At 47.7% G+C, this 13,295-nt stretch overlaps 1 protein-coding gene across 9 annotated transcripts in view; it reads left to right on the top strand.

The window, feature by feature from the left end:
* The window catches only part of LOC122923850 (Fc receptor-like protein 5), a 159,601-nt gene that overhangs the window by 19,061 nt on the left and 127,245 nt on the right, over window positions 1-13,295 (top strand). For all 9 annotated transcript variants that reach the window (XR_006387337.1, XM_044274700.1, XM_044274741.1 and 6 more), the window contains 2 exons: window positions 2,193-2,477; window positions 4,173-4,460. Coding sequence is in view for 8 of the 9 variants with exons in the window: in XM_044274700.1 (XP_044130635.1) it covers window positions 2,193-2,477; window positions 4,173-4,460 (573 nt within the window). In the remaining variant the exon portion in view is untranslated. The remainder of the gene's footprint in view (window positions 1-2,192; window positions 2,478-4,172; window positions 4,461-13,295) is intronic.

Raw genomic sequence — 13,295 nt, 5'->3', positions numbered from 1 at the left:
ATTGATCGGCGTACTTGGAGACAGATTTTACTCTAGAATTGTGGCGCAATTTTGGCGCAAATGGGACAGCTTAAGCCCTGTCCAATCCCACAAAACTTCATCAATTTCCACTAAGCACCACCCATTTGACAAGCATGTTGGAAAAAAAAGTGTATAAACCCTAGATGTGCAAATATGCGCCACCATGTGACACTTTTCAACCCAGACACATTAGTAAATATGGGCTTCTGTTTTTTCAATCCTTACCATTTCCAGTAGATTTGTTGTCAATAAATGAAACAGTCTTAGGCCTCATGCACACGACCGTTGTGTGCATCCGTGTCCGTTGTTCCGTTTTCCGTGATTTTCTGCGGATGCACACAAGATTGTCATCCGTGTCCGTGATCCGTAGGCTACTTTCATACAGACGGATCCGAAGATCCGTCTGCATAAAAGATTTTTCAGAGCTGAGTTTTCACTTTGTGAAAACTCAGATCCGACAGTATATTCTAACACAGAGGCGTTCCCATAGTGATGGGGACACTTCAAGTTAGAATATACTAAGAACAATGAAATTAATACAATAGAGGGAGGGAGGGGGGCCGGGGGGCCGCACTGGCCACCAATGAAATTAAAACTGGGGAGGGAGGGGGGTCTGCCCCCTGCTGCCTGGCAGCACCCGATCTCTTACAGGGGGCTGTGATCCGCACAATTAACCCCTCAGGTGCCGCACCTGAGGGGTTAATTGTGCGTATTATAGCCCCCTGTAAGAGGTCAGGGGCTGGCAGGCAGCAGGGGACAGACCCCCCTCCCTCCCCAGTTTTAATTTTATTGGTGGCCAGTGCGGCCCCCCCGGCCCCCCTCCCTCCCTCTATTGTATTAATTTCATTGTTGGCCAGTGCTGCCCCCCACGCCCCCCCTCTACTGTATTAATTTAATTGGTGGCCAGTGTGCGCCCCCCCGGCCCCCCATCCCTCTATTGTATTAATTTCATTGGTGGCCAGTGTGCGGCCTCCCCCCGGCCCCCCTCCCTCCCTCTATTGTATAAATTTCATTGATAGCCAGTGTGCGGCCTCCCCTCTTCCCCCCCCCCCGATCATTGAATGGTAAGTGACAGATCATTAAGCAATGCGCCGCACAGACCTGTCACCAGTAGGAGGAGCGCCCGGCCGGTCACAGACAGCGCAGCAGGTAAGTATGATGCTTCTAATAATATTCTACCAGGACTGCAGCAGCTGGGACTCCGATCGGAACTCTCCGCTGCCACCAATGATCGGAGGGAGGGGGGCCGGGGGGGCGCACACTGGCCACCAATGAAATTAATACAATAGAGGGAGGGAGGGGGGCCAGGGGGAGGCCGCACACTGGCCACCAATGAAATTAATACAATAGAGGGAGGGAGGGGGGCCGCACATTGGCCACCAATGAAATTAATACAATAGAGGGAGGGAGGGGGGGCCGGGCGGAGGCCGCACACTGGCTACCAATGAAATTAATACAGTAGAGGGAGGAGGGGCCGGGGGGGCGCACTGGCCACCAATGAAATTAAAACTGGGGAGGGAGGGGGGCCTGGGGGGGCCGCACTGGCCAACAATGAAATTAATACAATAGAGGGAGGGAGGGGGGGCGGGGGGGGGGTACGCACTGGCCACCAATGAATTTAAAACTGGGGAGAGAGGGAGGTCTGCCCCCTGCTGCCTGGCAGCCCCTGATCTCTTACAGGGGGCTATGATACGCACAATTAACCCCTCAGGTGCCGCATGAGGCCTTATTTACTGGATCAGTATATAAAATGTATACTATATACTATAGTGGAACAATTGTAGTACACTCTCAGCTGGAAGAAGTATTAGGTTTGCACACCTTTTCTAGATCAAAACATGAATGTTTTCAAATGTCAGTGCCAAATAAAACCGAAAATTGGACACTTTCATTTTCTAATGAATAATTCTTAGGCCTCCTTCACATCTATGTTAAGAGCTCTACAGCAGGCTGTTCTGGCAGAGAATCCCATTATACCATCAGGGGCCAGCAGGCACGTGGTAACATCGGGCGATCCAGAGAACTGCCTAAAAAAGCTAATGTTAGTGTGAAACTAGACGTACTGACTTAAGGAACTAAAAAACTTTGCTAAGATTTACATGTATGCTGCTAGAGTGTAGATTTACAGATATGTTGTTGTAATAAATAATAATACATATTTTCTCTCGTAGGCATTCCTTTTCTTCACACAGACCAAAATCTGCCAATTTATGTGCCAGGTGATAATATAACACTTATGTGCTGCTCCGAATCTCCTTTGACCCACCAAATGTTCGAGTTTTATAGAGAAGATTCATTGATTTATTTCATAGCACAAGACCAAAACTGCACTAGCCAGATCATTAAAATTACAACGCAGCAAGATATTGGCCCATATTACTGTGCATACAAAGCAGTAGAAAATGGAACTGATGTGCAATCCAATATGAGCCATCCAATCACTTTCCAATATGCAGGTCAGTTGGTTCTGCAGCAGTTTATATTTCTATATAATATAGGCTATTTTATTAGTAACTAAAAGTTTTTTAACAGATTTTAACACTCCTATGGGGTCATCTGTAAATCTAGTTTAAAGTAGAACTGGCTTAGTTGACCTTATCAACCAATCAGAATCCACCTTTCATTTTCCAAAGATGTCCATAATGAAAGGTGGAATCTGATTGGTTGCTATGGGCAACTAAGCCAGTTCTACTTTACACCAGTTTGATAAATGACCACCCTTGTTCATAAAATATGTTAGGTTTACTAGAAATCGTGAATTAGTAAAATAATAAATGCTATACATCTATTTCGTAAAAGTGAATGTATAAAAGTTAGTTTACGTGCCTTTTTTGTGATTGCATTTAGTGACCATTTATCTTTCAGATGCTTAGGTTATTGCACCTGTGTAATATTGTGTTTATATGCTCAAAATAACTCCCCTTGCCTGCCAGACTACAAAAGGTCTCGATGGTAGTCTCTGTCAAAGTGACCCTCAGGATTCAAGAGCCACCAGTGCAGAACACCGAGAGATCAGGCAAAACCATAGTCAGGGACAAGCATAGTATGCATGATACAGTAAACAGTGTGAGATCAGGGAAGTCAGCTTAGGGTCAGTATAGAGATCAGGCAGACGTCAGGACTGGCAGTGAAGGGTCAAAATCCAGAAAACAGGCAGAAGTAGGAACATGACCAAATGAATGTAAACAGCAGACCTTTGCAGAAACTAACAAACTGTAACTTATTGCTCAGTCACCCTCCCACGGAGGAAAGTAACTACAGTACAACTGAGTGAGCAGCCATTGGCTGGGGAAGAATAGGATGTGTGCTTGCTGGATCTTTAAGAGCCAGAGAGAGCGCAAATGCCCCATACAGGCAGCAAGAGGCAGTGCTGGCAAGAAGCAGGATGTAGCCTGCATGAGGAGCCTAGAAACTACTCTAGCTTCCAGGAGCACCAAAACAAAGAGGACAAGAACAGCGGATCCAGGCCACCAGAAGAACATAGCAAAGGAGCAGGTGAGCCAAGTAAGAGCCATGCTTGCTAGAGATAGTGGAGTGGAGTTGGACACGGGCCGCTGCTATGACACTGCCCAAATACCTTCTCCTGACCCAGAGGAACACATACTCTATGCACAAAAACAGATAAGAAAGAACATACACCATAGTGAAGGTACAGTAGTCGACATAACAACAGAGGGAATGAGATGAAGATAGAGGAAGAATGTAGGAGGTGAGATAAAGCAAGGTAAATTAGATATTTTTTTTAAGACTCATACCACTTGGGATGCATTCAAGCAGTCGTAGGCCGTCCGTCCCCTTTTTGTGGACTGCAAACGGCGGTTTTGCAGTATATAGGCATCGGCTGTGTGAATCCCGTTAAAAAGGACTTGAATGGGTCCACCATCCTCAACATACGGCGGTACAGATTGGAAGCACTCGGAAGTGCTTCTGTGGGCTTTTTGGTCCGTGCCTTCGCACCGCAAAAGATGGGACATGAACTATTTTTTGCCATATATTGCAGAACGCAGACCGCAATTCAGGATTCACGTGGCCGGTGCCTGTGCATTGCAGACCGCCATTTGTGGTCCACAGCACGGGCACGGACAGCTTACGTTCGTGTGAAGGTACCGTTTTTATGAACATGTGTCTTGTATCCCATGTATCTGCTACAGACACACCGCTGCCTCCAAACATTACTCTGGTACCGTTATTCTCTGTGTATACTACTAAGGAATCTGTGCATCTGGAATGTGCACCTCCTGATGGCACGGCAGTGAAAGGAATCCAGATTTACAAAGAAGGAAACGAGATCCATGAGGGGGTGACACTGAAGAGTAGATATGAGATTTCTGCCTCAAACAAAGATGCTCCAGGAAGATATTATTGCAAATATTGGGTAGAAATGAATGGACGGAGCATCAGCTCGTCACCTAGTGAGCATGTCACCATCAATGTCACAAGTAGGTCCTTTTTATTCTTGTACTATTTGTTTGTGAGAACTTTATGTCGGTAAGCTTTTTCTACTGTATACTGATATGTTTGGGTACTGTAAGTCAGTATTATTTAAGCACTACATTGCAACATTATTTTGGCACAGTACAATGGTATTATTTGGGCAGTGAATGGCAGTATTACTTGTGGATGATGATGAACTGCAATACCAGACACAGCCCATAGACAAACTTGGCAGTGTATTGGAACCTATAGCAGAGCCTTTTTTTTCCTAGTCCTGGAAACCACTTTAAAAACTCACACATAAGGACCAAAATAAAATATAAAACACCCAGCACAATTTCTAACCGGCCACAACTCTACTTGTCTGCATTAACTACCCAAATACCTTGTCCTGTCCCAAAAGAGCACACACGTACAAAAACAGATGAGAAAGAACATCAACTATAATGAAGGTAGAGTAGTCAACAGAAGAACAGAGAGAATGCAGAACGGAGGTGGAATGCCTGAGGTGGGATATCACAAGATAAGTCCCGTATCTTACTATGTACAGATTTATCATCAGGGATCAGGCTGGATGGTAAATCTGGTGCAGGGGTAGACACTTTTCTCTGACTCTATACCAGCTAATATTGGGTAGAAATGAACGGACGGAGCATCAGCTTTTCATCTAGTGAGCATGTCACCGTCAATGTCACAAGTAGGTCCTTTTTCTTTTTTGTATTATTAGTTTTTGCAATATATTCATTTTTTTTTAAACAAATAATATTATTTGTGGAAAAAAAATCATTTTAGATGAACCACTACCATCCTTGTCTCTGGGGGAAGAACAATGAAGTATATCAAGGAGGAAGCTGTCACCCTTACCTGCTCCTTCCCTCTGGGTTTCACAGATATAGAAGTTAAGGCCTCTTTCACACTACCGTTTTTTTTCCGTTTTGTGGGCCGTATTTTGTGTTCTGTATACAGAACCATTAATTTCAACGGGTCTGCAAAAAAAAAACGGAATGTACTCCGTATGCATTCCGTTTCCGTGTTTCCGTATCTCCTTTCCGCGCAAAGATAGAACATGCCCTATATTTGGCCGCAAATCATGTTCCGTGGCTCCATTAAAGTCAATGGGTCCGCAAAAAAAACGGGATGCATACGGAAATGCATCCGTATGTCTTCCGTATCCGTTCCGTTTTTTGCAGAACCATCTATTGAAAATGTTATGCCCAGCCCAATTTGTTCTATGTAAATACTGTATATGCCATACGGAAAACGGAACGGAAAAACGGTACCGAAACGGAAGCACAACGGAAACGAAAAAAAATGGGAACAACGGATCCATGAAAAAACGGAACGCAAAAAACACTGAAATAGCCATACAGTAGTGTGAAAGAGGCCTAAGTTCTACAGGAATGGAGAGCTGTATCCTATCAGCAATATCCGAAAAACAAATGTTGTTCAGGCTACACTACACGCTGCTGCAACTGCTAACTACACCTGCCAGTACTCTGCCAAAATAAGTGGTAGAACCATTGCTTCAGATTCCAGCAATCAAGTTACAATCCGCACAACAGCTATTGCATCATGTATACAGCATATGAAACTAAATATGAAGAGTTAGTGAAGAATTTTGGTAAAGGCAGATGTTATTATGTCCAGGATTAGAAAAACATCAAAAAAAGAAAATGTGATAGCATCCAAAAATAAAGTTAATAAACTTGTTCTTATGTCCCACAACACAACAATTGGTACGTTTTAGACCTCTGCAGGTCGAAATGTCCCAGTTTTTGAGAGTTGGACTTGAGAATACATGTCATTAATGCCATCACTTTGTTTTTTGATGCTGTTACATTCAGTTTTTGTTTTGTATACCCAAAACCTGGGATTTTTGTGGTCTTGTGAATTATGATTCACTGATGTGTAGATGAGGCCTTAGGAGTAGAGTTGAGCGAACACCTGGATGTTCGGGTTCGAGAAGTTCGGCCGAACATCCCGGAAATGTTCGGGTTCGTCCCGAACCCGAACCCCATTGAAGTCAATGGGGACCCGAACTTTTCGGCACTAAAAAGGCTGTAAAACAGGCCAGGAAAGAGCTAGAGGGCTGCAAAAGGCAGCAACATATTGGTAAATCCCCTGCAAACAAATGTGGATAGGGAAATGAATTAAAATAAAAATTAAAAATGAATTAAAATAAAAATTAACCAAAATCAATTGGAGAGAGGTTCCATAGCAGAGAATCTGGCTTCCCGTCACCCACCACTGGAACAGTCCATTCTCAGATATTTAGGCCCCGGCACCCAGGCAGAGGAGAGAGGTCCCGTAACAGAGAATCTGTCTTCATGTCAGCAGAGAATTAGTCTGCATGTCATAGCAGAGAATGAGGCTTCACGTCAGCCACCACTGCAACAGTCCATTGGCATATATTTAGGCCCAGCACCCAGGCAGAGGAGGGAGGTCCCGTAACAGAGAATCTGTCTTCATATCAGCAGAGAATTAGTCTGCATGTCATAGCAGAGAATGAGGCTTCACGTCAGCCACCACTGCAACAGTCCATTGGCATATATTTAGGCCCAGCACACACACAGGCAGAGGAGAGAGGTCCCGTAACAGAGAATCTGGCTTCATGTCAGCAGAGAATCAGTCTGCATGTCATAGCAGAGAATGAGGCTTCACGTCAGCCACCACTGCAACAGTCCATTGGCATATATTTAGGCCCAGCACACACACAGGCAGAGGAGAGAGGTCCCGTAACAGAGAATCTGGCTTCATGTCAGCAGAGAATCAGTCTGCATGTCATAGCAGAGAATGAGGCTTCACGTCAGCCACCACTGCAACAGTCCATTGGCATATATTTAGGCCCAGCACACACACAGGCAGAGGAGAGAGGTCCCGTAACAGAGAATCTGGCTTCATGTCAGCAGAGAATCAGTCTGCATGTCATAGCAGAGAATGAGGCTTCACGTCAGCCACCACTGCAACAGTCCATTGGCATATATTTAGGCCCAGCACACACACAGGCAGAGGAGAGAGGTCCCGTAACAGAGGATCTGGCTTCATGTCAGCAGAGAATCAGTCTGCATGTCATAGCAGAGAATCAGGCTTCACGTCAGCCACCACTGCAACAGTCCATTGTCATAAATTTAGGCCCAGCACCCAGGCAGAGGAGAGAGGTCCCGTAACAGACAATCTGGCTTCATGTCAGCAGAGAATCAGTCTGCATGTCATAGCAGAGAATGAGGCTTCACGTCACCCACCACTGCAACAGTCCATTGGCATATATTTAGGCCTAGCACACACAGGCAGAGGAGAGAGGTCCCGTAACAGAGGAATCTGGCTTCATGTCAGCAGAGAATCAGGTCTGCATGTCATAGCAGAGAATGAGGCTTCACGTCAGCCACCACTGCAACAGTCCATTGTCATATATTTAGGCCTAGCACACAGGCAGAGGAGAGAGGTCCCGTAACAGACAATCTGGCTTCATGTCAGCAGAGAATCAGTCTGCATGTCATAGCAGAGAATGAGGCTTCACGTCAGCCACCACTGCAACAGTCCATTGGCATATATTTAGGCCCTAGCACACACAGGCAGAGCAGAGAGGTCCCGTAACAGAGAATCTGGCTTCATGTCAGCAGAGAATCAGTCTGCATGTCATAGCAGAGAATGAGGCTTCACGTCACCCACCACTGCAACAGTCCATTGGCATATATTTAGGCCTAGCACACAGGCAGAGCAGAGAGGTCCCGTAACAGACGATCTGGCTTCATGTCAGCAGAGAATCAGTCTGCATGTCATAGCAGAGAATGAGGCTTCACGTCACCCACCACTGCAACAGTCCATTGGCATATATTTAGGCCTAGCACACAGGCAGAGCAGAGAGGTCCCGTAACAGACGAATCTGTCTTCATGTCAGCAGAGAATCAGTCTGCATGTCATAGCAGAGAATGAGGCTTCACGTCAGCCCACCACTGCAACAGTCCATTGGCATATATTTAGGCCTAGCACACACAGGCAGAGGCAGAGAGGTCCCGTAACAGACAATCTGGCTTCATGTCAGCAGAGAATCAGTCTGCATGTCATAGCAGAGAATGAGGCTTCACGTCACCCACCACTGCAACAGTCCATTGGCATATATTTAGGCCTAGCACACAGGCAGAGCAGAGAGGTCCCGTAACAGACAATCTGGCTTCATGTCAGCAGAGAATCAGTCTGCATGTCATAGCAGAGAATCAGGCTTCACGTCAGCCACCACTGCAACAGTCCATTGTCATAAATTTAGGCCCAGCACCCAGGCAGAGGAGAGAGGTCCCGTAACAGACAATCTGGCTTCATGTCAGCAGAGAATTAGTCTGCATGTCATAGCAGAGAATCAGGCTTCATGTCAGCCACCACTGCAACAGTCCATTGGCATATATTTAGGCCTAGCACACAGGCAGAGGAGAGGTTCATTCAACTTTGGGTAGCCTCGCAATATAATGGTAAAATGAAAATAAAAATAGGATTGAATGAGGAAGTGCCCTGGAGTCCAATAATATATGGTTATGGGGAGGTAGTTAATGTCTAATCTGGACAAGGGACGGACAGGTCCTGTGGGATCCATGCCTGGTTCATTTTTATGAACGTCAGCTTGTCCACATTGGCTGTAGACAGGCGGCTGCGTTTGTCTGTAATGACGCCCCCTGCCGTGCTGAATACACGTTCAGACAAAACGCTGGCTGCCGGGCAGGCCAGCACCTCCAAGGCATAAAAGGCTAGCTCTGGCCACGTGGACAATTTAGAGACCCAGAAGTTGAATGGGGCCGAACCATCAGTCAGTACGTGGAGGGGTGTGCACACGTACTGTTCCACCATGTTAGTGAAATGTTGCCTCCTGCTAACACGTTGCGTATCAGGTGGTGGTGCAGTTAGCTGTGGCGTGTTGACAAAAGTTTTCCACATCTCTGCCATGCTAACCCTGCCCTCAGAGGAGCTGGCCGTGACACAGCTGCCTTGGCGACCTCTTGCTCCTCCTCTGCCTTGGCCTTGGGCTTCCACTTGTTCCCCTGTGACATTTGGGAATGCTCTCAGTAGCGCGTCTACCAACGTGCGCTTGTACTCGCGCATCTTCCTATCACGCTCCAGTGCAGGAAGTAAGGTGGGCACATTGTCTTTGTAGCGTGGATCCAGCAGGGTGGCAACCCAGTAGTCCGCACAGGTTAAAATGTGGGCAACTCTGCTGTCGTTGCGCAGGCACTGCAGCATGTAGTCGCTCATGTGTGCCAGGCTGCCCAGGGGTAAGGACAAGCTGTCCTCTGTGGGAGGCGTATCGTCATCGTCCTGCCTTTCCCCCCAGCCACGCACCAGTGATGGACCCGAGCTGCGTTGGGTGCCACCCCGCTGTGACCATGCTTCATCCTCATCCTCCTCCACCTCCTCCTCATCCTCGTCCTCCTCGTCCTCCAGTAGTGGGCCCTGGCTGGCCACATTTGTACCTGGCCTCTGCTGTTGCCAAAAACCTCCCTCTGAGTCACTTCGAAGAGACTGGCCTGAAAGTGCTAAAAATGACCCCTCTTCCTCCTCCTCCTCCTCCTGGGCCACCTCCTCTTCCATCATCGCCCTAAGTGTTTTCTCAAGGAGACATAGAAGTGGTATTGTAACGCTGATAACGGTGTCATCGCCACTGGCCATGTTGGTGGAGTACTCGAAACAGCGCAACAGGGCACACAGGTCTCGCATGGAGGCCCAGTCATTGGTGGTGAAGTGGTGCTGTTCTGTAGTGCGACTGACCCGTGCGTGCTGCAGCTGAAACTCCACTATGGCCTGCTGCTGCTCGCACAGTCTGTCCAGCATGTGCAAGGTGGAGTTCCACCTGGTGGGCACGTCGCATATGAGGCGGTGAGCGGGAAGGCCGAAGTTACGCTGTAGCGCAGACAGGCGAGCAGCAGCAGGATGTGAACGCCGGAAGCGCGAACAGACGGCCCGCACTTTATGCAGCAGCTCTGACATGTCGGGGTAGTTGTGAATGAACTTCTGCACCACCAAATTCAGCACATGCGCCAAGCAAGGGATGTGCGTCAAATTGGCTAGTCCCAGAGCTGCAACGAGATTTCGCCCATTATCACACACCACCAGGCCGGGCTTGAGGCTCACCGGCAGCAACCACTCGTCGGTCTGTTGTTCTATACCCCGCCACAACTCCTGTGCGGTGTGGGGCCTGTCCCCCAAACATATGAGTTTCAGAATGGCCTGCTGACGTTTACCCCGGGCTGTGCTGAAGTTGGTGGTGAAGGTGTGTGGCTGACTGGATGAGCAGGTGGAAGAAGAGGAGGAGGAAGCCGAGAAGGAGGAGGTGGCAACAGGAGGCAAAGAATGTTGCCCTGCGATCCTTGGCGGCGGAAGGACGTGCGCCAAACAGCTCTCCGCCTGGGGCCCAGCTGCCACTACATTTACCCAGTGTGCAGTTAGGGAGATATAGCGTCCCTGGCCGTGCTTACTGGTCCACGTATCTGTGGTTAGGTGGACCTTGCTACAGATGGCGTTGCGCAGTGCACACTTGATTTTATCGGATACTTGGTTGTGCAGGGAAGGCACGGCTCTCTTGGAGAAGTAGTGCCGGCTGGGAACAACATACTGTGGGACAGCAAGCGACATGAGCTGTTTGAAGCTGTCTGTGTCCACCAGCCTAAATGACAGCATTTCATAGGCCAGTAGTTTAGAAATGCTGGCATTCAGGGCCAGGGATCGAGGGTGGCTAGGTGGGAATTTACGCTTTCTATCAAATGTTTGTGAGATGGAGAGCTGAACGCTGGCGTGTGACATGGTTGAGACGCTTGGTGACGGAGGTGGTGGTGGTGGTGTTGGTGGTACATCCCCTGTTTGCTGGGCGGCAGGTGCCAACGTTCCTCCAGAGGCGGAGGAAGAGGCCGAGGCGGCAGCAGCAGAATAGGCCGAGGCGGCAGCAGCAGAAGAGGTAGCAGGGGGAGCCTGAGTGACTTCCTTGGTTTTAAGGTGTTTACTCCACTGCAGTTCATGCTTTGCATGCAGGTGCCTGGTCATGCAGGTTGTGCTCAGGTTCAGAACGTTAATGCCTCGCTTCAGGCTCTGATGGCACAGCGTGCAAACCACTCGGGTCTTGTCGTCAGCACATTGTTTGAAGAAGTGCCATGCCAGGGAACTCCTTGAAGCTGCCTTTGGGGTGCTCGGTCCCAGATGGCGGCGGTCAGTAGCAGGCGGAGTCTCTTGGCGGCGGGTGTTCTGCTTTTGCCCACTGCTCCCTCTTTTGCTACGCTGTTGGCTCGGTCTCACCACTGCCTCTTCCTCCGAACTGTGAAAGTCAGTGGCACGACCTTCATTCCATGTGGGGTCTAGGACCTCATCGTCCCCTGCATCGTCTTCCACCCAGTCTTGATCCCTGACCTCCTGTTCAGTCTGCACACTGCAGAAAGACGCAGCAGTTGGCACCTGTGTTTCGTCATCATCAGAGACATGCTGAGGTGGTATTCCCATGTCCTCATCATCAGGAAACATAAGTGGTTGTGCGTCAGTGCATTCTATGTCTTTCACCGCTGGGGAAGGGCTAGGTGGATGCCCTTGGGAAACCCTGCCAGCGGAGTCTTCAAACAGCATAAGAGACTGCTGCATAACTTGAGGCTGAGACAGTTTCCCTGGTATGCATGGGGGTGATGTGACAGACTGATGGGGTTGGTTTTCAGGCGCCATCTGTGCGCTTTCTGCAGAAGACTGGGTGGGAGATAATGTGAACGTGCTGGATCCACTGTCGGCCACCCAATTGACTAATGCCTGTACCTGCTCAGGCCTTACCATCCTTAGAACGGCATTGGGCCCCACCATATATCGCTGTAAATTCTGGCGGCTACTGGGACCTGAGGTAGTTGGTACACTAGGACGTGTGGATGTGGCAGAACGGCCACGTCCTCTCCCAGCACCAGAGGGTCCACTAACACCACCACGACCATGTCCACGTCCGCGTCCCTTACTAGATGTTTTTCTCATTGTTATGGTTCACCACAACAACAAATATATTATTTGGCCCAATGTATTGTATTCAAATTCAGCGGGATATAAATTTGAGGCCTAGTATTTAGGCGCTGGGTGACCGGTATGGATTTAGTGACAGAATTAGACTTGGAAATGCACAGAAGCGTGTGTGTGTGAAGTTATTCTGAATGACCCAATGTGCACCTTGAATATTATATACCCTTTTAGGGATAGATTTCAAATAGCTCTGATATAGCAGAAACCACTAAATTATGAAATTGCTAAATTGGGAATTGTATTTCAACCCAGAACAAAAAATGTGCTTTGACGGACACTAAATAACTTTCCCAGCCACAACAGGACAGAGTTAACGAGAGATTTAGCAGGATATAAATTTGAGGCCTAGTATTTAGGCGCTGGGTGACAGGTATGGGTTTAGTGACAGAATTAGACTTAGAAATACACAGTAGCGGGTGTGTGTGAAGTTATTCTGAATGACCCAATGTGCACCTTGAATATTATATACCCTTTTAGGGATAGATTTCAAATAGCTCTGATATAGCAGAAACCACTAAATTATGAAATTGCTAAATTGGGAATTGTATTTCAACCCAGAACAAAAAATGTGCTTTGACGGACACTAAATAACTTTCCCAGCCACAACAGGACAGCGTTAACGAGAGATTTAGCAGGATATAAATTTGAGGCCTAGTATTTAGGCGCTGGGTGACAGGTATGGGTTTAGTGACAGAATTAGACTTGGAAATACACAGTAGCGGGTGTGTGTGAAGTTATTCTGAATGACCCAATGTGCACCTTGAATATTATATACCCTTTTAGGGATAGATTTCAAATAGCTCTGATATAGCAGAAACCAC

Source organism: Bufo gargarizans, chromosome 1 (genome assembly GCF_014858855.1).
Source record: "Bufo gargarizans isolate SCDJY-AF-19 chromosome 1, ASM1485885v1, whole genome shotgun sequence".
Lineage (NCBI taxonomy): Eukaryota > Metazoa > Chordata > Amphibia > Anura > Bufonidae > Bufo > Bufo gargarizans.
This window is presented reverse-complemented; position numbering and strand designations above follow the sequence as displayed.